This window comes from Ovis canadensis, chromosome 20 (assembly GCF_042477335.2).
Source record: "Ovis canadensis isolate MfBH-ARS-UI-01 breed Bighorn chromosome 20, ARS-UI_OviCan_v2, whole genome shotgun sequence".
Classification (NCBI taxonomy): Eukaryota; Metazoa; Chordata; class Mammalia; order Artiodactyla; family Bovidae; genus Ovis; species Ovis canadensis.
In genome coordinates this window covers 45620811-45641194 of record NC_091264.1, presented here as the reverse complement: position 1 = coordinate 45641194, position 20384 = coordinate 45620811, and the positions used below count along the sequence as shown (strand labels likewise).

The following is a 20384-nucleotide window of genomic DNA, read 5'->3' as shown; positions in this document are numbered from 1 at the left end:
CTATAAAGATTTAAGGTCATAAATATCCTTGCGGGGTGTGTGTGTGTGCGCGCGCGCGCTCTTTAAAACTATAGAAATGAGGAAGCTGAGGCAAAGAGAAGATACACAGTTGGGCCAAGGCAATAAATCTAACCAAGGAAGAGTACGGATAGAAGTTGTGGGCACCGTGGCTGCACTCAGACCCAAATTATTGCACTTTTCTCTCAAAGGACTGCCCTCGCTTATAAACACTTCTGTATTTCCACATGCCTGTTTCACCTACTTTGAGCCCTTTAAACATTGCTAGCCAGTTTATGTAATGATGACTGGTATTTTTAAATTTTATAATTATATTAACTTTGAACGTCTAAGTTGCTATCTGAACTTAGTTCTTAAAGAGTTTACCTTTATTGAATTATTACTTTCATTTCGCCTAATTTGAGAAGGTGGGTATTTCAGAATGTCTTCTCTGATACAGTGTCTGAAATTATTTCCTCTGGAAAGAGTTTTGGCTATTTGGGGAGTGAGATTGAAAACATATGATTAATACCTCAAGAATGTGTTTATTCCACTTTCACTATATCACAATTGAAAATTCAACGAGTCGTTAAGAATTGATCCATACACAGCATCAGTATCTAAATGCTAAAGAAAAATGAAATGGTTTGAGGAGTGAATAGATGAACGACTGCAGAAATTAATGAAGCGTTCACAAGTAGAAACAATAGAAACAAGCATGTACGTAAATGGGTTTGGGGTGGGGGGGGGGCAGCAGGCGCTAACCACTGTCGTTCAGTCTCATACATGATGCTCCAAGGCAGAAAATTCTTTCATAATTATAAATATTTTAAGTGAATGTACCATGCAAAATGACCCTGGATATAACCTATCAGCTTTACCAGAATCCACAGCTCCTTCCTGTCTAACTGATTTCCGTCTTCATTGTCCAACAACTATTTTCTCAACCATTCCAGTGAACAAAGACTGATAGAAAACTTCGAATCAAAGCGGGGCCAGTGGCGCAATGGATAACGCGTCTGACTACGGATCAGAAGATTCTAGGTTCGACTCCTGGCTGGCTCGACGCCCGTTTGTTTTTACGAGGAAGAAAAAAAACTTCGTACATTTTACAAATTGATAAAAACAAAAAAATATTTCTAAGTTCTTAAAATTCTTCAAAGTAAATCATGTGATCTGGTTTTTAACCATCCGTGCTACCTGCCACACAGAGCAATTTCGGCTTTTAAGTCTGAATGGATGCTTAAAGTCTGGGTGGATGCTTACAGTATCTGTCTTCTAAAATGTCCCCTTTATCTCGTTTCTTTCCATGATACTGAGAAGGCGAGTTGACAGAAAGGTCTTTGGAAAGATAACTTCAAAAATTAAATATGGAATATTATTTGACCATAAAAACAAAATAATTTCTGATACATGCTACACATGAAGGAACCTTGAAGATACATGCTAAGAGAAAGAAGCCAGACACAAAAAGCCATATGTTGTATGATTCCATTTATATGAGATGTCCAGAATAGGCAAATCCAGAGACAGTAGTTGCCAAGAACTGGGGAAAGGGTACAGAGTTGAATTTTGTGTGATGGAAATGTTTTGAAACACGATAATGATGAAGGTTGCACAACTCTGGGAATATATTCAAAAACACTGAATTGTGCACTTTTGTGTGAATCTTACAGTATATAAAGTATATCTTAATTTTTAAAAATCAAAGAAGCAAGAAAGAAAAGAAAAATATGACCAACATTTTCTTCATTAATTGTCCCCCATTGGGCAGGGTTCCCCCTCTTTAAGCTCTTCCCTGCACAATTTCTGTCTCGGAGCATCGGTCTTAGAGGGAAAATAAAGGACATAGACCGGAAAAGTTGAATCTGGAAAGAAGCTTCTGTGGACAGATGAAACCATAGCGTCCCCCTCAATTTAACGATCTTGGCAAAGATCCGCCCTGACACCTGAGAAAGCTATTCAGACTCTTATCTCCCCGCCCAGCCCCGGATCTCAACCAGAAGAGCGCCGCAGCCTCACCACCAAACTGAGAAGACTATTCAGAGTTGTAAGAAGTCCGAGGCAGAAATTAAACCGTCAGGAAGAGGGCAAGGATGTCGAACCAGTCAAGGAAAGTAGCAGTTTGGGGATGGTGTCTCTTTCAATAGCTTGATCTCCTTTCCAGGTGTTCCTGCGCGTGACTTCAGACGCTTGGGGCAAAGTGGAGGCGTCTGAGAAGGAAATCAAGGTGAAGATAGAAAGGAACAAAAACATGCAAAGACTTTCATTTGGTAGTACTTATGTATTGTGGCTCAGACGGTAAAGAATCTGCCTGCAATGTGAGAGATCCATGTTCAATCCCTGGGTCAAGAAGATTCCTTGGATGAAGGGAAAGGCTACCCACTCCAGTACTCTTGCCTGGGAAATCCCACGGACAGAGGAGCCTGGCTGGATAGTCCATGGGGTCGCAAAGGATCGGATACAACTGAGCGGCTAACACTTTTCTTCACATCTTACGGAAGTTGATTGGCTCCGTACGATGTGCGTTCTAAGCGGTGCTGGCAATTAAAAGAATGAACCTGCACGTGTCTAGTCCTCGTTTGATATATGATCTGTTGGGCTGTTACCCAATTAAAGGCTGGAGTCGGGGCAGAATGGGGAGGATAGAATGGCCCAACGAATCCTGAACTTACTGATGCAAACGCTTCTCAAAGCTTGGCGCGGAGGAGAATCGCTAGGAAGGATTATTAAGCCCAGTTTTCTAGATTTCAACCCTCGGAGATTCTATAGTGATTCTAGGATGCAGCTCATGAATTTTCAGCAAACTGATGTTGTATTTTATTATCCTCTTTTTCCAACTAGTAACGACAGGGAACTTCCACGGTAGAAAGGAAAAATAGAGCGTCTATATGGAGAAGGGAAAAATAAAGCGTCTGTACTAAAATAGAGTGTTTAATATTATTCCACGAGGCTTTAACCAACCAAGGTAACCAACTTTTCTATTCCCAAGATTTGGGGACTGGTTTTTTTTTCTTTTCTTTTTTTCTTTCTTTTTTTTTTTTGGTTGTGGTGGAGGCTAGTTGTAAAAGGAAGTCCGTTTCAACTTCCTTTCAAATAGACAAAACACATTTGATATATTCATCAGATCACTCTTGGACCTAAAGGAGATAACAGGTTCTTTTCAAAAATTGCGGGGAAGTTCTTCCCCTCCTTAAAAAAAAAAAAGCTACAGAGATAATACTGTGAAGTGAGTATTATTTCCTTTTCCCCAGAATGTTGGGTTAGGGTTAAGATGCCCAGTCCAAAACAATAGACATTAACACATGCTTCTAAATTCAGTTTATTTTTAAAAGAAACATCGTGCAATATCTCATTATTTTTATTGATTGCATGTCAAAATGATAATATTTGGAGTTAAAACATTAAAATTAATTCCACTTGTTTATTTCTACTTCTTAAAATATGACTACTAGAAAAATTAAACTTACTTATTATGTGATTTTTTTTTGTTACCTCTCACATCATCCTATGGTTATTGATGTAGTAACATCAGTAAAATATGATCAATTTGCCAGGGAAGTGGTTCTTTTGAGCAGGCTCCACAGCAGTGTCATATTCCAAAGAATTTCCACTTGATTTTCACTTCAAAAAATGTGTATTATTCTCTAGAGGCAATTCCTAGTGTGTGAAAATGAAAACTTTCTCACAATAATTTCTTTATCTGTTTTTCTTTTCTCTATCAAAGAGGGCCAGTTAAAGAGCTAGTTTCATAAGTAAAAGATCCTGAAATGAATTTTAGCAGAGCTCTCTTCATAGGCTTTATCCTTCTGAAAAGTGTTAGCCTTCATTTTGTTGAACACAGTCTGGGGAATTAACCTTGATCAAGCCCATGTTGTCCAATTGCTGAATGATGTGGGAAACTAAGAGTCTAATGTTTACTTCATCGATGTGGTTTCTGAAGATGGCAGGCACTGGAAGTTTTATAAGAAGAGAAGTAAAGACTGAGTGAACTATGTAAAAAGTTGCATGAAAATTCATTTCACACGAGGTATGACTGAAGCACTATAAATTACTATTTGAACACCAAACAATTCAGATTCTCATTGGATGACAATGCCCCTCTCATATGTGAGAGATTATCAGTGATTTACTTTGCAATCTTCAGATATTTTAGCTTTCATCTATGAGGTTTCATCTATCCATGTGAGAGTTTACAATGAGAGCTCCAGCAGTTACTAGAAACCACTGCTTTTTCTTATCCTTTTTTGTATATAATCCCCACAACCAGTCTTAATTCTTTCTGATATCCTAGGATATTTACCGCACATGATGGTCAATAAATATTTGTGAATGGATTAGTGAATACCTAATTTCTTTTCTGTACAACTGTGGAAGTCAGTAGAATGGAGCTGTACACTGAAGATACTGATGGCTGCAGGAACTCTTACAACCAAGAAAGCTAAACTCTTTCCTCTTATTGTGTCTCTCCTGCACCCTCTACTGACAAAATTTCAGTGCCACCTGGCACAAGAAAATAGAAGTTTAAAAGGCCCAGATCCCTCTGCAAAAATAAATAAATAAGCTAAAATGGTGAATTTGGAGCTGACAAGTGCATTAGAGGAAAAAAAAAAAACCCAACACTGTTTTTCCTCCTGTGTGTCTTCTTCAGTACTCACACAGAACACTTTACTTCAGACACTTCTGGCCAGTAAATATGTGGAAGTCCCTCCCCAGCCAAGCAATTTTGCAACACCGAGTGTCCTACAGTTTAACTCAATGCTGACATTATTTTTCTTGAAATAGCCTCAGATCCCAAAGCTTACGATGAGATTAGGCCCTCGAGACTGCTCCCATTTCAGATGCCAAAGGAACATACTAGGTACCCACATTGTCCCAACACATAAACAGGTAGCAAATTTCAGTAGATTTCTGGAAACTAAGAGTCAAATAAATATGCTAAATTCAAACATACACACACACAGACTAAGAGACATAGGATGTCTTTGATAGACTAACTAGTAGACTCTATAGGGATGAGAAAAGAAATGATCAACCTGAAGGCCTAGAAACTATCCAAGCTAAAACATCATGGAAAAAAAAAAACAAAACAAAAAGAAGTAGCAATTAAGAGTTACTGATTAATACATTTGTAATGAGAATCCCAGAAGGTGAGAAGAGAGGAAAGAGCAGAAAAAATATTGGGAGAGTTAATGATTGAATATTTCTTCCCAAGATAAGGAAATACAGGTATCTCTCAATTTTCAAAAGTTCACTTTGCTGCCACTTCATTTTTAGGAAAGACCTGCGTTAGTACTTGTTTTGCTAGACAGCTTATTAAAAAACAGAGACACTACTTTGCCCACAAAAGTCCTTATAGTCAAAGCTATGGTTTTGCCAGTAGTCATGTATGGATGTGAGAGCTGGACCATAAAGAAAGCTGAATGCAGAAGAATTGATGCTTTTGAACTGTGGTGTTGGAGAAGAATCTTGAGAGTCCCTTGGACTGCAAGGAGATCCAACCAGTCCCTCCTAAAGGAAGTCAGTCCAGAATATTCATTGGAAGGACTGATGCTGAAGCTGAAGCTCCAATACTTTGGCCATTTGATGAGAAGAGCTGATTCATTAGAAAAGACCCTGATGCAGGGAAAAACTGAAGGCGGGAGAAGAAGGGGACGACAGAGGATGTGATGGTTGCATGGCCTCACCGACTCAATAGACATGAGTTTGAGCAAGCAGCTGGAGATGGTAAAGGACAGGGAAGCCTAGTGTGCTGCAGTCCATGGGGTCGCAAAGAGTCGGACACGACTGAGCGACTGAACAGCAGCAAGTTTTGCAGGGAGCCTTTGTAGAGGCTGAGCGCATCAGAAGCGGCAAGGGTGGGGCTGCCAAGCTCCTCCCACAGGAACTATACTCTGCATCTCAGCTTCAGGCTGCCACAGATTTGAACTGTGTCTATGAGCATCTGTGCTTTATCTCCACTAACTTTGTACATTCATATGTAAGAAGTGTCCTAAGATAATTGTTTCTTCACTTCACGCCAATTCAGCTTGTGAAATGTTTTATAGGAGTGCTCTGCTTTCTGATAGTGGAGGAAACCTGTACGTCAAACCTCAGCTCCAAGGTCAGAGAATTCCAAGCTATCTAATTCTCTATCTACCTGAAACGGCAGACTTTTCATCAGAAATTAGGTATGCCAGAAGATAATGGAATAGCATTTGAAAGTGATGGGAGGCTACTTTTTTTAAAAAAAATCTGTAAACCCAGAATTCTCTACCAAGGAAAAAATATTTCCCAAACCTGAATAGGAAATAAAAGTCCTTCCTGACAAACAAAAACTGAAGTGCATTACTATCAGACCTGCAAAACAGGAAATGTTATAAGGTGATCTCAGGAAGAAAGAATACAAAGCAATGAATATACACAGTAATGAATACAATAGAGGTACATATAAGGAAGGTTTTCCCCAATTTTAATCACTCTAAAAGTGACTGACTGCATTAAGCAAAAATAGTAGTGGCATATTGTACAATAATAGCATACATGAAAGCAAAATCGTGGCAGCAAAGACACACAATATAGGAGGAAGTATATTATTACAAGCTTCTTACATTGTAAAGGAAGCAGCATAGTACAATTTGAAGGTAGATTTTGAATGATTGTAGCTATATATAGAAAACCCTAGGGAAAACACTAATTAATTTTTTAAAGATTTTCACATATTTCAAAAACATGAAGAAAGAGATGAAAGAAAGGAGAACACAGAAAGCAACTAATAAGACGGTGGATTTTAAAAAAATACAAGTATATCATTTACATTATATCTAAATTCCCTAAATCCACCAGTTATAGACAGAACCTGTCAGATTGGATAAAAAGAGTTCAGAGTCAAATATATGCTGGACTATTATCCACTTTGCACAAGAAACTATCATTTCCAGATAAGATACTTGCTAAAGTAACTGGATCCCTAAGCAGGAAGACCCCTACAGAAGAAATGGTTACTCACGCTAGAACTCTCGACTGGGAGAATCCCAGACAGAGGAGCCTGCCAGGCAACAGTCCCCGGAGTCCCAAAAGAATTGGACATGACTAGGCATCAACAAAACGAATTCTACCAGGAGTGGGGTTCGAACCCACACAGACAGATATCTATTGGTTCTTAAGTCCAAGGCCTTAACCACTCGGCCATCCTGGTGGTGAGCAGTAGTACCTACAAGTCAAATATTACTGGGTTAAAATTCATTAGGCTTTCTAAATTCCATATATATGTGTTAATATACTATATTGGTGTTTTTCTTTCTGATTTACTTCACTCTGTATAATAGGCTCCATCCAGTTTCATCCACATCATTAGAACTGATTCAAGCGCATTCGTTTTAATAACTGAGTAATATTCTATTGTGTATATGTACCACAGCTTTCTTATCCATTCGTCTGCCGATGGACATCTAGGTTGCTTCCATATCCTAGCTACTGTAAACAGTGCTGCAATGAATATTGGGGTACATGTGTCTCTTTCAGTTCTGGTTCCCTCGGTGTGTATGCCCAGCAGTGTATATGGAGTTTTGAAAGATGGTAATGATGAGCCTATATGTGAGACAGCAAAAGAGACACAGATAAAAAGAACAGACTTTTGGACTCTGTGGGAGAAGGCGAGGGTGGGATGATTTGAGAGAATAGCATTGAAGCATGTATATTACCATATGTGAAGTAGATCATCAATCCAAGTTTGAAGTATGAAACAGGGCACTGGGACAACCCTGAGGGATGGGATGGGGAAGGAAGTGGGAGGGGAGTTCAGGATGGGGGACACATGTACACCCATGGCTGATTCATGTCAATGAATGGCAAAAACCACTACCATATTGTACAGTAATTAGCCTCCAACTAAATAAAAATTTTAAATTGATTAGGCTTCCCTGGTGGCTCAGATGGTAAAGAATCCTCCTGCAATGTAGGAGACCTGGAAATTAATTAGACTTTCTAGTCCCTGGAACATTATGAATAATTTTATACCCTTGAGATTGGAGACCAAGCTTTAAAGAGAAAAAGCAAATCCCTATAATGCTTCTTGGAAAAACTAATGAAACACAGTAAGTCTAGTTAACATCCATCTTATATACATCTTATATATATTTTTTCTTGTGATGAAAACTTTTAGGGTCTACTCTCTTAATGACTTCCAAATTTCAATACAGTATTATTATTAATAATTATACTACCATGGTGTACCTTACATCTCCATAACATTTCTTTTATAACTGGAAATTTGTACCTTCTGACCCCTTTCATTCCTTTAACCCGTCCTCCACTCCCCTCTCAATCACCAAACTGTTCTCTGTGTCTAAAAACCCGATTTTGATTTATTTTGTTTTTTGGATTCCAAATGTAAGTAAAACATACAGGATTTGTCTTTTCCTGTCTCACTTATTTCACTTAGTATAATTCTCTCAAGGCCTAAATCAATGAAAGGTCATCAATAATAAAATCAGTACTTTTATTATACATTGACATTGAAGTCACTCAGTCGTGTCCGACTGTTTGCGATCCCATGGACTGTAGCCTACCAGGCCTCTCCGTCCATGGAATTTTCCAGGCAAGAGTACTGGAGTGGGTTGCCATTTCCTTCTCCAGGAGCTCTTCCCGACCCAGGGATCGAACCTGGGTCTCCCGCGTTGTAAGCACACGCTTTACCGTCTGAGCCACCAGAAAGCCCACTGTTTTTCATTACGTGGATAGTTAAACAAACAAATAATGTGTGCTTTATGCCAAAACAAAATGTTGAGAAGACATACTAATCACAAACTTAGGAAAAGACTGTTCTATAGCAGTGGTAGCAAGTAGCCACTAGACCCAAATTTAAACCAGTTGATCTATCCATGATAATCATTTTGTGAACATTTGCACAACCAATCACTATCAACCCCTGCTTTCTGAAATGAGCCAGCTAGGATGCACTCACTTCAGTAAACATCCCTTTGAGTGCCAACCAAACAACAAGAGTCTCTCCAGAAGAACCATGCTTCCACAGAATATGTCAATCCACTGACCCTCTGAAAGTCTACCCTTAACCCACTCTCATAAAATATCAGTCATCAGCTCTTTCAAAGGGATGGTGCCTTACCAGCACTGCTCCCTCCTTAAATTAACATAGGCTTTGGATTTCAAGCAGTGAGTGGTGAAAATGCCCCTTTGCCAAATCTGAAATGCTGAAATTTCATTTTTTGCTGGGACTGTGTTTGCTGGGGGCAGGAGTGGAGGGGAAGGAAGGTAGTGTCACTGCTGAAGAACAAATGAAGTCAACATTCATTCCCAAGTTGATGTCTGTGAGGTTATCTCCAATTGTTAGATGACTGCAGCAAAATTATTCAGTGAGTAAGTAACAAAAGGTTTGCACTGGCCCAGATGGGGACTGAACCCACATCCTTGGTGTTATTACCACCATGCTCTAACCAACTAAGCTGCTTAGTCAGTTGGGAAAGAAACCTTTTCATACAAAAGTAATACAAAGATTCAGATTCTGGTACCTGCTTAAAAATAATACATCAACAAATTGGACAAGATAGAAAGAAATAAATTCCCAGAAACATACAATCTACTGGGACTGAATACTGATGAAACAGAAAATCTGAACAGCCCTATTACTAGCAAGAAGTTGAATCGATAATCAAAAACCTCCCAACAAACAAATGTCTAGGACCAGTAGCTTTACTAATACATCCTACCAAACATTCAAAAAATTAAGACCAATCCTTCTCAGACTCATCCAAAAAATCACAGAGGGGGAAACTCTTCCAAACACATTTTACAAGACAAGCATTGCCCTGATGCCTAACAAGGAAAAGGATGTCATCTCACATACTGAGGAACGGTATGCTGACTTATACATGACTTTGCGGTGAACTTTATGTTAACTAGAACAGCCTGTCTTGTGGCCGATCAAAAATATCTGGTATACTTTGCTTTAATCATTAAAGAAGAGTGCATTGTCCAGAAGTAAAATATGTCTGCTTTGAAAATAGAGGTAAAGCTAAGCGATTTCTGTGATAGTCCAAGTCAAAGATGCTAGTGGCTAGAAGAAGATGATAGCGCTGGAGGTGGAAAGAAGTTGTCAGATTGTAGACAAACTTTTAGAGTAGAATCCCATCAACATTGGTTGATGGATTTTTCATTCACTGAACATTTATTGATTGCCCATTGTGTACACTCTAGTAAGAACCAGGCACGGAGCAATGGACAAAGGAGATGAAAAATCCGTGGCCCTGTGGAGCTTACTATTCTCATCCAGGAGACAGATGATGAACTATATAAATAAAATATTTATACTTCTGATAATGATACGTTGCTATGAAGAAGAGTAAAGAATAGAGGAGATTTAGTGGTTTGACCTCCCCCCTCCCCCCAATTTGGACCATTTTATTAATACCTTCTTAACATTTTAAAATATTCCAACTCATGAACACAAGATAACTTTCCATTTACTTAGATCTTCTTTAATTTCAATGTTCTGTTGTTTTCAGGGTACATCTCCTAAACGTCCTTGGTTAATTTATTCTTGAGTATTTTTTTCTTTTCCATACTCATGTAAATGGAAGTGTTTTTTTCATTTCAGCTTTGGATTAGGGCAGTGTTTTGAACCAAGGACATGAGTAGGAAGAGGCAGAGAATGGCGGTTGACACCATGTAGAAACAGCCTTTAAAAGGTGACAAAACCTCCTCACGGTCACTGAACTAGAAAGCGGCAAGTCCAAGATGCTTCCCCAAGGGCCTTCTGCTGACTTCGGAGCTCTGCTCGAAGCTGTCCCGCCTCCCTGCTCTGGCCTCTGTGGATGTAGATGCTTCAACCAAGCGCCTCCCACATCTTTGTTTTTCTGTCTCTTATTGGTCAAGATGCTCGGAGAGGATTTTTTAACCTGCTTCGTCGTTATTGCCAAAGATGGCTGTTTCATCCTCACCTCTATTCTCTTATGGGGACTCTACTGTTACCCTGGGCTCCCTGCCCGATTCCTGGGCCTGTTTGCCAGAAAATTACTACAAGCAAACTTCGTAGGCACGCAGCATCCTCCGCTCCAGCCAGGCGCACTGGATCAGAATCTCTGGAGTAGGGCCAGGAATCTGCATGTGTAACAGGCTCCCTAGGTAACTGTGATGTTCCTTGGGGCTGGCGAGCTCAGGCTTGACAATTTTTAAAGAGATGCCCACGGAAGACATTTTCTGGACTCTGAATAGCGATCTGACTGAGGTGGGGGAGGAAGTCATGAAGATTTATGGAGAAATAGGAATCCACAGCAGAGAAGGCAATGGCGCCCCACTCCAGTCCTCTTGCCTGGAAAATCCCATGGACAGAGGAGCCTGGCAGGCTGCGGTCCATGGGGTCGCAAACAGTCGGACATGACTGAATGACTTCATTTTCACCTTTCATTTTCATGCATTGGAGAAGAAAATGGCAACCCACTCCAGTGTTCTTGCCTAGAGAATGCCAGGAACAGGGGAGCCTGATGGGCTACCATCTACGGGGTCGCAGAGTCGGACACGACTTAAGCGACTTAGCAGCAGCAGCAGCAGCAGGAATCCACAGAGTGAGAGGAGCAGGGGCAAGCATTCTGAGGCAGGAGTAGTATTCTGCTGCTGCAGAAATATTCAAAGTGCTATAAGGGATCTAAGGAAAGTGGTGAGATTGTGGGTCAGAGGGTGGGGGTGAGATTGATGGGGAGCAGGAAAAAAAGGGGAGACGAAAATAGACATGCCGAGACTGAAAGAGAGAGAGAGAGACTGAAGTAGAGAGGAGATGGAAAGAGAATTGAGGAACAAAGAGACGAACAGATTGAGTATTGAGGCAAATGAGGGGGACTGAAAGTATGCTGGAGGGTGGGAGGGAAAAAGAGGGGCTCCTGAGGTAGAAAGAGATGGCCCCTGAAGGAGAGGGGAGAGTGAGGCACAGGCATGGAGACTGAGGGCAGGAGGGAAGGAAGATCAAGGGACAAGAAAGGAGAAAATCAAGAGCAGAGAGAGAATTGGATATCCAGGGGCCACAGCCACAGGGCTCTATATACAGACTCTGGCGTCCCTGCCTTGCTTGAATGGTTCCAACAGAAGCTTGACCTGTTCCAAGACAAGAGTCTGCAAACATACCTGAGCTACGGATCAAAGACTATAAACTGAAAGGCCAGCGCTTGGGACAATAGAGGAAGTCTTGAGGGAGTGGAGGGAACACAGCCCCTGGAGCCCTCCCACAAAGAACTGGACAGCATGGACATCGGGTCTGTGCCATGCCTGGGCCCTCTGCTGCTGGTTTCCCTCTGGGCATCCTCAGCTCCAGGTAGGAGGATCCTGAGAGTCAGGCCGGAGCCCCCTTGGGGAGCCCCGGCCTGACTCTTTCCCCTCCACGTCCCACAGCTTCCCTCCTTCGGCGCCTTGGTGAGCACATCCTGAGGTTTCAGGAGAGCTCAGCCTTGGGCCTGGGGCTGGGCCCAGATTCTGTGACCCTCCCAAAAGAGGGGTGGTTGGAACAGCCACTGGACCCCTTCAATGCCTCTGACAGACGCTCCTTCCTGCAGGTAAGGCCAGGAGAGAGGAGATCCACTGCCCACCCTACTCCCTTCTCAGTCCCCCTACTCCGCCCCTCAGTCTCTGCTTTCTATTCCTATCTCTACACTTCTGTCGCCTCGTCCTCTCCCCAATCAGTCTTACCTGATATCTGCTGTGAGTATCCCTACGGCCCTTTAGTCTAGCCCCTCTGTTTCTTAGATTTGCCCTCTATCCCCTAGTCTCCCCTTCCTTTCTTTAGCCTCCCACTTTTTTTGTTCCTCATGTCCTATCCTTCAGTCTTTCCTTTTCCCTGTCATTCACTCTCACTCCCTCATTGCCCCTCAACTACCACCCCCCTTCTCCCTGTCCTTCAGATTAATCACCAAATGCACCACCAAGTCTCAAAATGAAGCAAAAATCAGGATCAGCTTTGGAACCAGACCTGGCTCACAATAGGCACTTGAAGATATGTATTTAATGAATGAACAGATTTACCACTTTTATACCTACTCTTTTACACTTGCTCTCCCCACAGTCTCCAAAGGTCATCTCACACAGGCCTTATTTCTAAATCCACCTGCATTTATTAATTATTCTACAATTATTGTCTCAATATAGAACAAGTGCCTACCACTTCCTAGCCACTATTCTTGACCCTGGGTTATCAGAGTGAAAGAGCTGACAAAAATATCTCCCCTTGTAGATATTACACTCTAGATGAGGAGACAAACAGGAGAGAAATGATCATGTAAATAAACAAGTCAACGTCAGATAAAAAAGATCAATTAGGGAAAGAGACCAGAATGAACAGGAAATAAAGAGTAGGTCAGAACTCTCACGATTCCATTTCTTCCTCCCCGTCCCACCTCTTAGCGGTACTGGGTAAATGACCAACATTGGACCAGCCAGGATGGACCTGTATTCCTGCATCTGGGGGGTGAAGGCAGCCTTGGACCTGGTTCAGTGATGAGAGGTAAGAAGCAAGCGTGAGGAAAGACAAGGGGAAGCTGGTGGAGGCGAGGAAGGGGAGTTGTATACTGTGAAGGGCTGTGAAGCCTGAGGTTTGCAAGAGTTGACACATATCCCCTTTGGACTCTTCACAGGGCACCCTGCAAATCTGGCCCCAATCTGGGGGGCCCTGGTGATAAGTCTGGAGCATAGATTTTATGGCCTGAGTATACCTGCTGAGGGGCTGGACATGGCCCAGCTCCGCTTCTTGTCCAGCCGCCATGCGTGAGTGGGGGTAGGGGATGTTTGGGGTCATGGGACTGAAGGTGGCTGTATTTTGGCTTCTCTGAATCTTTGTCTCTTCTTCCATTGCCCAAAGTTGACCTCTGAGTCCCTGGTCCCATGTTTTCTTCTCTGTCTTTCAGTGTTTTATTCTTTTCCTGTCTTTCCGTCTCTCTCCCTCCCTATCCTTTATTTCTCCACCTCTTCCACTGTATTCTTATCTTTTGCTATTACACTATGACCTGCTGGTCCAGACTACCAGAATCCCTTAGACGGATGACACAGCTTCCTCACTGGTCTCCTTGTTTCTGTCCTTGATCCCGTCAGCCTATTCTCCAGATGAAGAGCCAGAGTGATCATTAGACCACAGTCCAGATCATCTCTCTCCTGGCTCAAACCCCTCACGTCTCTCATCGCACTCAGAGCAAAGACAAAACCTTTGCAACATCTCCTCCACCAGCCTCTGGATCTGCTGTGGAAGCTCCTATGCTGGCTTTGGAGGCTCCCCAGTTAGCTCTCTGGCCTCTCTCTCCCTCTTACTGGGCTCCAGGCACACTGAAGTTCTTGCTGTTCTCCAGACTTGCAGGCACATCGCTTCCTTGAGCCTTTGAACTCTGCCTTCTTCAGAGTGGGCTTCCCCCAGATATTTGTCTAGCTCCCTCTCTCGCTTCCTTCAGTGCACCCTACCCCTATACCAAATCCCTTCTCTTTCTTTCCCCCCTCACCTACTTTATTGTTCTCCCGGACTTATCTCTCCCTTTTCTGCTTTCCATCTCTGTATCTGTCTGTAATCATTCTGACTTTCTCTGCCTCACTCTTGTCTCCATCTTTGTGTGTCCCCCTCTGTATCACATTGCCTGTATATTCCTCTCTATCTCTTAATCTTTTCATAAGCTAAACTAGTTTCCAACTGCAGTAGGATGACACTAACTGCAAACTCTTTCAGAAAGGTTACGGAGGGGAGAAAGCATTTGGGATTAAAAAAAAAAAAAAGATGTTAGGGTATTCCCTGGTGATTAGGTGATTAGGGCTTCACGATTCCACTGAAGGGGTCATGGGTTCCATCACTGCTAATTGGGGAACTAAAATCCCAGAAGCCTTGTGGCACTGCCAAGGGGAAAGAAAAAAAGGAAGGGTGTTAGATATATTCCAATATCTCTGTCTCTTTTTCTAATCGTGTCTCCCTCTTCGCCAATACCTCCTAACCTATCCAGCCTGGGCCCCCTCCTCTTCCTGAGTAGCTCTCTTTGACAGTCTCCAATCCCTCCTATAATTTAGATTTTCACCTAAACTGTCTTGAAGATTTTTCTTCTCCCACCTAGTCTGGAAGTGAAGAGTGGAAGCTTTCCAAATGAGTCTCCCCTCATGTGCGGAAATGTGTAGGTATGGGGAATCCTCAGAAATACCTCATGAGAAAAAACCCTAGCTTCTGGCCAGGCTCTCTCCATTCTTGTCTCTGGATTCCTGCCTGTAAACTGGGGAATCTTCAGGGATTCCTACCCATGGGAACCGACTCAGCCTCTTCTCTGACCCTAGGCTGGCGGATGCGGCCTCTGCCCGCCTCACACTCTCCCGCCTCTTCAACGTCTCCTCCACCAGCCCCTGGATCTGCTTCGGAGGTTCCTATGCTGGCTCCCTGGCTGCCTGGGCCCGGCTGAAGGTCCTGGGACCCCTCTGGGTGGACTGGGGGAAAGGAACTTGGACTGCGAGGTCCATAACTCAGATAATAGGAAAACCTCCTTCCACACCCTCCTCCTCCCAACCCCCCATCCCAATCTGCCTTCATAAGAGTTCAGTGTGTAGAAGGCAGGGACTTGCCTGAGATGACACAACGAGTGAGTGACACAGGGGCGGGCAGATATGGGATCCCAGTCCTTCAGCCCCCAGGCTGATAACTTGTTCTCCCTCAGTTTCCCCATCTATTTTTTGCCTCCATCGCCTCTTCCGCTCCGGTGCGGGCCACACTGGATTTCTCCAAGTATAACGACGTAAGGATGGCGGGAGGTGGGCCCGGGGTGGGGGGTGGGGGGGGGGCGGGGGGAGGAAGACCTCGGTGGTGCGGTTCACCTGATATTTTTCCGCGACCCGACTTTAGGTGGTGTCTAGAAGCCTAATGAACACTGCGATTGGCGGATCCCTGGAGGTATGAGTTGGGGTCCAGTCGGAGGGGGATAGGGAAAGAGAAAAGGCCTTGAGGATGGGGGCCAGAGAAAACGGTTGAAGCTTGCAAGGTGTTGGGGTCTCAGAGACTTGGGAGCCCAGAGAGGTGGGTGAATTTGGGAAGAACGCGAGAGCTGAAGATGGGTCTGGGTACTAAGAAGGGAGGATCCTACGGGGGCGGGGCCTGAGGACGGACCACCCTATCAGGAGGCTGTATTCGTGTGGGCGGGGCCTGGGGTGGGACGGCCCGGAGGAGGAGCCGGGAAGAGGGCAGGGCCTCGAGCAAAAGCGACTTTCAACTGCCCCCTGTGTGAATCTGAATGTGGAAAAGTGGGGAGCCCAGGGAGGATGAGGGTCGCGGAGAGGGACAGGCGGAACCCCTGGCCCAAGTCTTCACCAACGCCGCCTCTCGCTCTCCGCAGTGCCGGGCGGCGGCGTCCGCAGCCTTTGCGGAGGTGGAGCGGCGGCTGCGCGCGAGCCGTGGGGCTCGGGCAGCGCTGAGCGTGGAGCTTGGAGCGTGCGGGTCCCTGGAGCGCGCTGAGGACCAGGCAGAGCTTCTGGGGGCGCTGCAGGCACTCGTGGGAGGTGCGGTGCAGTACGATGGGCAAGCTGGAGCGCCGCTGAGTGTGCGACAGCTCTGCAGATTCCTCCTCGGGGATCGGGGCAACTGCAGGGGCAACTGCAGCGGCCCTGCACCCTACCGCGGGCTTCGTCGGGCAGTGCAGGTGAGAACCCCGAGCACCGCCAAGAGTGAGCAGAGCGAGGATTCCTGCTTCACCTCCTCTGTGTGAACTTGGGCAAGCGTAAACCCTTCTGCACCTTAGTTTCCTCATCTGTAAAATGGGTATTACATCTCAAAAGGACCTCGGAGGTGGAATGAGGTAGGAGCAGTATGACCTAGGGAACAGGGAGCCCGGAGCACAGTAGGCAGGTGATAGCGACTGTGCTTACTATTTTGCCTACATTGTTCTGTCCTCTTTCTGGGGCCTGCAAGAGTGTCTGGCACACAGCAAACTCTCAAATAGTATTTGTAGAATGAAGGAAAAACATTAGTCCGGGAGACACAGTTGTCCTCGGGACCCAGTTCTCCTAGAGACCGGGGCTCCTAGCCTCGGACTCCCTCGGACTCCCAGCCTCTACAATCCAGCTATCACTTTTCCATCGGTGTCTGCACCAAATGCTGTGCGGTGCGCTTCACATACATTATTATCTCATTGAATTCTTAAAATAGTTCTACGAAGTAAACACTACTATTGTCCCCAGACACAACTGAGGAAACTGAGGTCTAAGATATTCTCACTTGCCCAAGATCAACTTTACAGGTGAGAAGTTCCTAGTCATCTAGCACCTTAATTTCTAACCCACAGGGACCTAGGTCCCCAGCAACTCTGAGCAGTGACCCCAGGAAAACTCAGAAACTCACTCTTCTGACTTCTTACCTTTGACCTGTAGGGACCAATGGCTCCAGGCCCTGCCCTGGCTTGATGGCCAGGGTGGGGGCGGGGGGCAGTGGGGGGGGGGCAAGGAATGTATGTCTGCATATATGTATGTGTATTGTCCTTTAGGTTGTCACACACGGCCTGGGTCAGAGGTGTTTAAGCATTTCTCGGGCAGAGACAGTGGCACAGCTGAGGGTCACAGAACTCCAAGTGTCCAGCGTGGGTGACCGGCAGTGGTTGTACCAAACTTGTACCGAGTTCGGCTACTGTGAGTGACTGGCCCAACTCTCGCCTCCAAAACATACGGTCTCTGCTGTGCCCAGACAAGCCATCTCAAGGTGGTCCAGGCTCATTATGCTCCTTCTGAGACACCCCCAACCTCACTCCAGACATTATTCTATCACAGCCCTGATCATTCTAGGCCATCAGTGTCTTGGGCTGAGTGCGTCTCTGAGAGGACCGTGAACTCACTGAAGGGAGGGTCTGGAACTGTCTCAGTCATCACTGGGGAGAGCTCTGTACACGATTATTAAAGAGGTAGGGGGCTGGCTATATACTCCACATTGGTGAATCCCTCTCTCCACAGACGTCACCTGTGAGGTCCCCGGGTGCCCTTTCTCCCAGCTCCCAGCTCTGCCCTCCGAGCTTGAGCTATGTGAACAGGTGTTTGGGCTTTCAACCTCATCTGTAGCCCAGGCTGTGGCCCAGACCAACTCCTATTATGGTGGCCAGACCCCAGGGGCCACCCAAGTGCTGTTTGTTAATGGTGAGTGTGCCGTCAGAACTTGACTCCTTAGTGTCTATCTGGCTGTGGCTCAACACACGGTCCTCTCCTTTCTTTCCAGGGGATACAGATCCCTGGCATGTGCTAAGTGTAACACAGCCTTTGGGACCCTCCGAGCCAGCCCTTCTCATCCCTAGTGCCTCTCATTGCTTGGACATGGCACCTGAGAGACCCTCAGATTCCCCTGGCCTCCGCCTTGCGCGACAGGTAAGAGAGAAAAATCTCTCAGTGATTTGCGTTATCATTTGCATGCTAATTTGCATGTTCCTGCTCTCTACTAGTGCTGGAGTCTGAACTTTCCAAATTCTCCCCACCTCTCTACAGAAAATCTCCCAGCAGCTGCAGACCTGGCTTGGGCTGGCAAAGGAGGGCCAGGTTAGGGGTGCTGTCTGAATCCTACACCCTCACCAACTACAGAAGAGCCACCTCAGTCCTGGCTGTATCCATTTATTGGACAAGAAAAGGCAGCTTGTTCGGAAACAGGAAATTCCCAGGAATTCACATTTAGCAACTGTCCTGCATAAAACCATCTTGTGTCTGCATACGTCCTCACTCCTGACTAAAAGTGCTTTGTTACAAAGAGTTCTATAAATTAAGTGATTATTCTCAATGTTCTGTCATTTTTGTTCAGTCACAAAGTCGTGTCCAACTCTTTGGGACCCCATGGACTGTAGCCTGCTAGGCTCCTCTGTCCATGGAATTCTCCAGACAAGAACCCTGGAGAGGGTAGCCGCTCCCTTCTCCACAACTGAATGAGAATATCATTATTTTAAACGTCAAATGTCAAATGAACATGGCTCTATACCCTCGTCTCCTCCCCCTGCAAATCAGCTTCAGGCTCAAATTTTGTTCAAGTACTGGGCTGGGTGCCTTGCTGCCTGTCTGTCTCTGGACTTCAGACCCTGACCTGTCTCTGCTTCTCACTGCTCCTCTCACTGGACCCTCCCCCTCAGTCTCCTCCTGCCTGAATTCTCTCTGTCTCTAATTGTCTCTCAATCTGCTCCTGTTTCTCGGAATACCTTCATTTCTGTTGCTCTCTGTGTCTTGGTCTGGCTCTCTTTCTTTCTCTTCGTCTCTGTCTCTGCCCTTGCCTCTCATTCAGTATCTTTCTGCTTCCCTCCCCTCTTGCTTGCTCTGTCCTTACTTATCTCCCTTGCTCTGTTTCTGTCTCTCACTTTTGGTCTCCGCGTCCCGTGAGTCACTTTCTTTCTCACTCTCTCTCTCTGCCCCTATTCCTCTCTCTTCAGACTTTCCCTGTCCTTTGCGATCTTCTCAATCGTGCTTTCTCCGTGAGGCTCAGTTTCTGTCTCTTAGGCTCTTCCTCATTGTCTCTACTGCTCTTCTTGTCACTTCATCCTTGTCTTTCTCTGTCTGTCTTTTAGTTTTCCTTCTTTTTCACTCACCAATCTTTTCCCGTAATCAAATGTCACTCTTGGGCAAGTCCAGCTTCCAATCCAAGGGGTTTAGGGTTCTGATCAAGCCTTCCTGCTGAGGACACCTCCAAGCTCTGAGAGATTGGACCCAGTCTCACGGGGGCCCACTTAGCCTGCCTTAGCACTGCCAACAGTACATGTTCACCGGTTGGTTCAACCCTCACCAGGACCAGGAGTTAGCCAGTCAAGTGGCCTGAGTGTCTCTGGGAAGCTGGGAAGTGGAGGGAAAGTAAAGAGGAGTGGGGTGAGGGGAGGGATGGGCAGGAGTGTGGAAACAGAGGCATAAAGCCCATTCTGTGAGGGGTCATTCCCTGCCTTTCTTGACTCCAAACCCTGAGGAGTAACACTGTTATCTCTTCTGAGGATCAGTCCTAGCGCAGGTCACAGGTGCTGCTGCTGCTGCTGCTGCTGCTGCTACGTCGCTTCAGTCGTGTCCGACTCTGTGCGACGCCACGGACGGCAGGCCACCAGGCTCCCCGGTCCCTGGGATTCTCCAGGCAAGAACACTGGAGTGGGTTGCCATTTCCTTCTCCAACGCATGAAAGTGAAAAGTGAAAGTGAAGTCGCTCAGTCGTGTCCGACTCACAGGTGCTACCCTGTAACAAAAGCTGCTCTTGAGCCACAGCCACTCATGTTGAGGTCTAGCCTCAGTGATTCCCATCATCATTTAACGTGTGCACCATGGTCTGACAGTCATGGGTGCTCGATTCCTGTCGAGCGATGAAAGAATGAGGTGTACCCTCCAATCTTCACTTCCTCTTGATTTTCCTCCTACTTTGCTGCATACTTATTTGCAAGCTTCTCCATTTATTATTTAATGGCTTTGGGGTT

The 20384-nt window shown here is 45.1% G+C and overlaps 1 protein-coding gene and 2 non-coding genes across 3 annotated transcripts; 2 read left to right on the top strand and 1 right to left on the bottom strand.

Annotated features, from left to right (window-relative positions):
• The first annotated feature begins 989 nt into the window (after positions 1-989).
• TRNAR-ACG (transfer RNA arginine (anticodon ACG)) lies at positions 990-1062 on the top strand. The gene has a single exon. It is a non-coding gene; the product is annotated as a tRNA-Arg (tRNA).
• A 6029-nt stretch (positions 1063-7091) lies between these two features.
• Positions 7092-7174, bottom strand: TRNAL-UAA (transfer RNA leucine (anticodon UAA)). The gene has a single exon. It is a non-coding gene; the product is annotated as a tRNA-Leu (tRNA).
• Positions 7175-12228: 5054 nt separating this feature from the next.
• Positions 12229-18513, top strand: LOC138425889 (thymus-specific serine protease-like). The gene is made up of 12 exons (XM_069564284.1): positions 12229-12298; positions 12376-12536; positions 13381-13480; positions 13611-13740; positions 15274-15397; positions 15648-15725; positions 15833-15880; positions 16320-16622; positions 17463-17604; positions 17923-18102; positions 18182-18327; positions 18445-18513. Exons 1-12 carry the CDS (start codon positions 12229-12231, stop codon positions 18511-18513), a joined length of 1551 nt encoding a protein of 516 aa, XP_069420385.1.
• The last annotated feature ends 1871 nt before the right edge of the window (positions 18514-20384 follow it).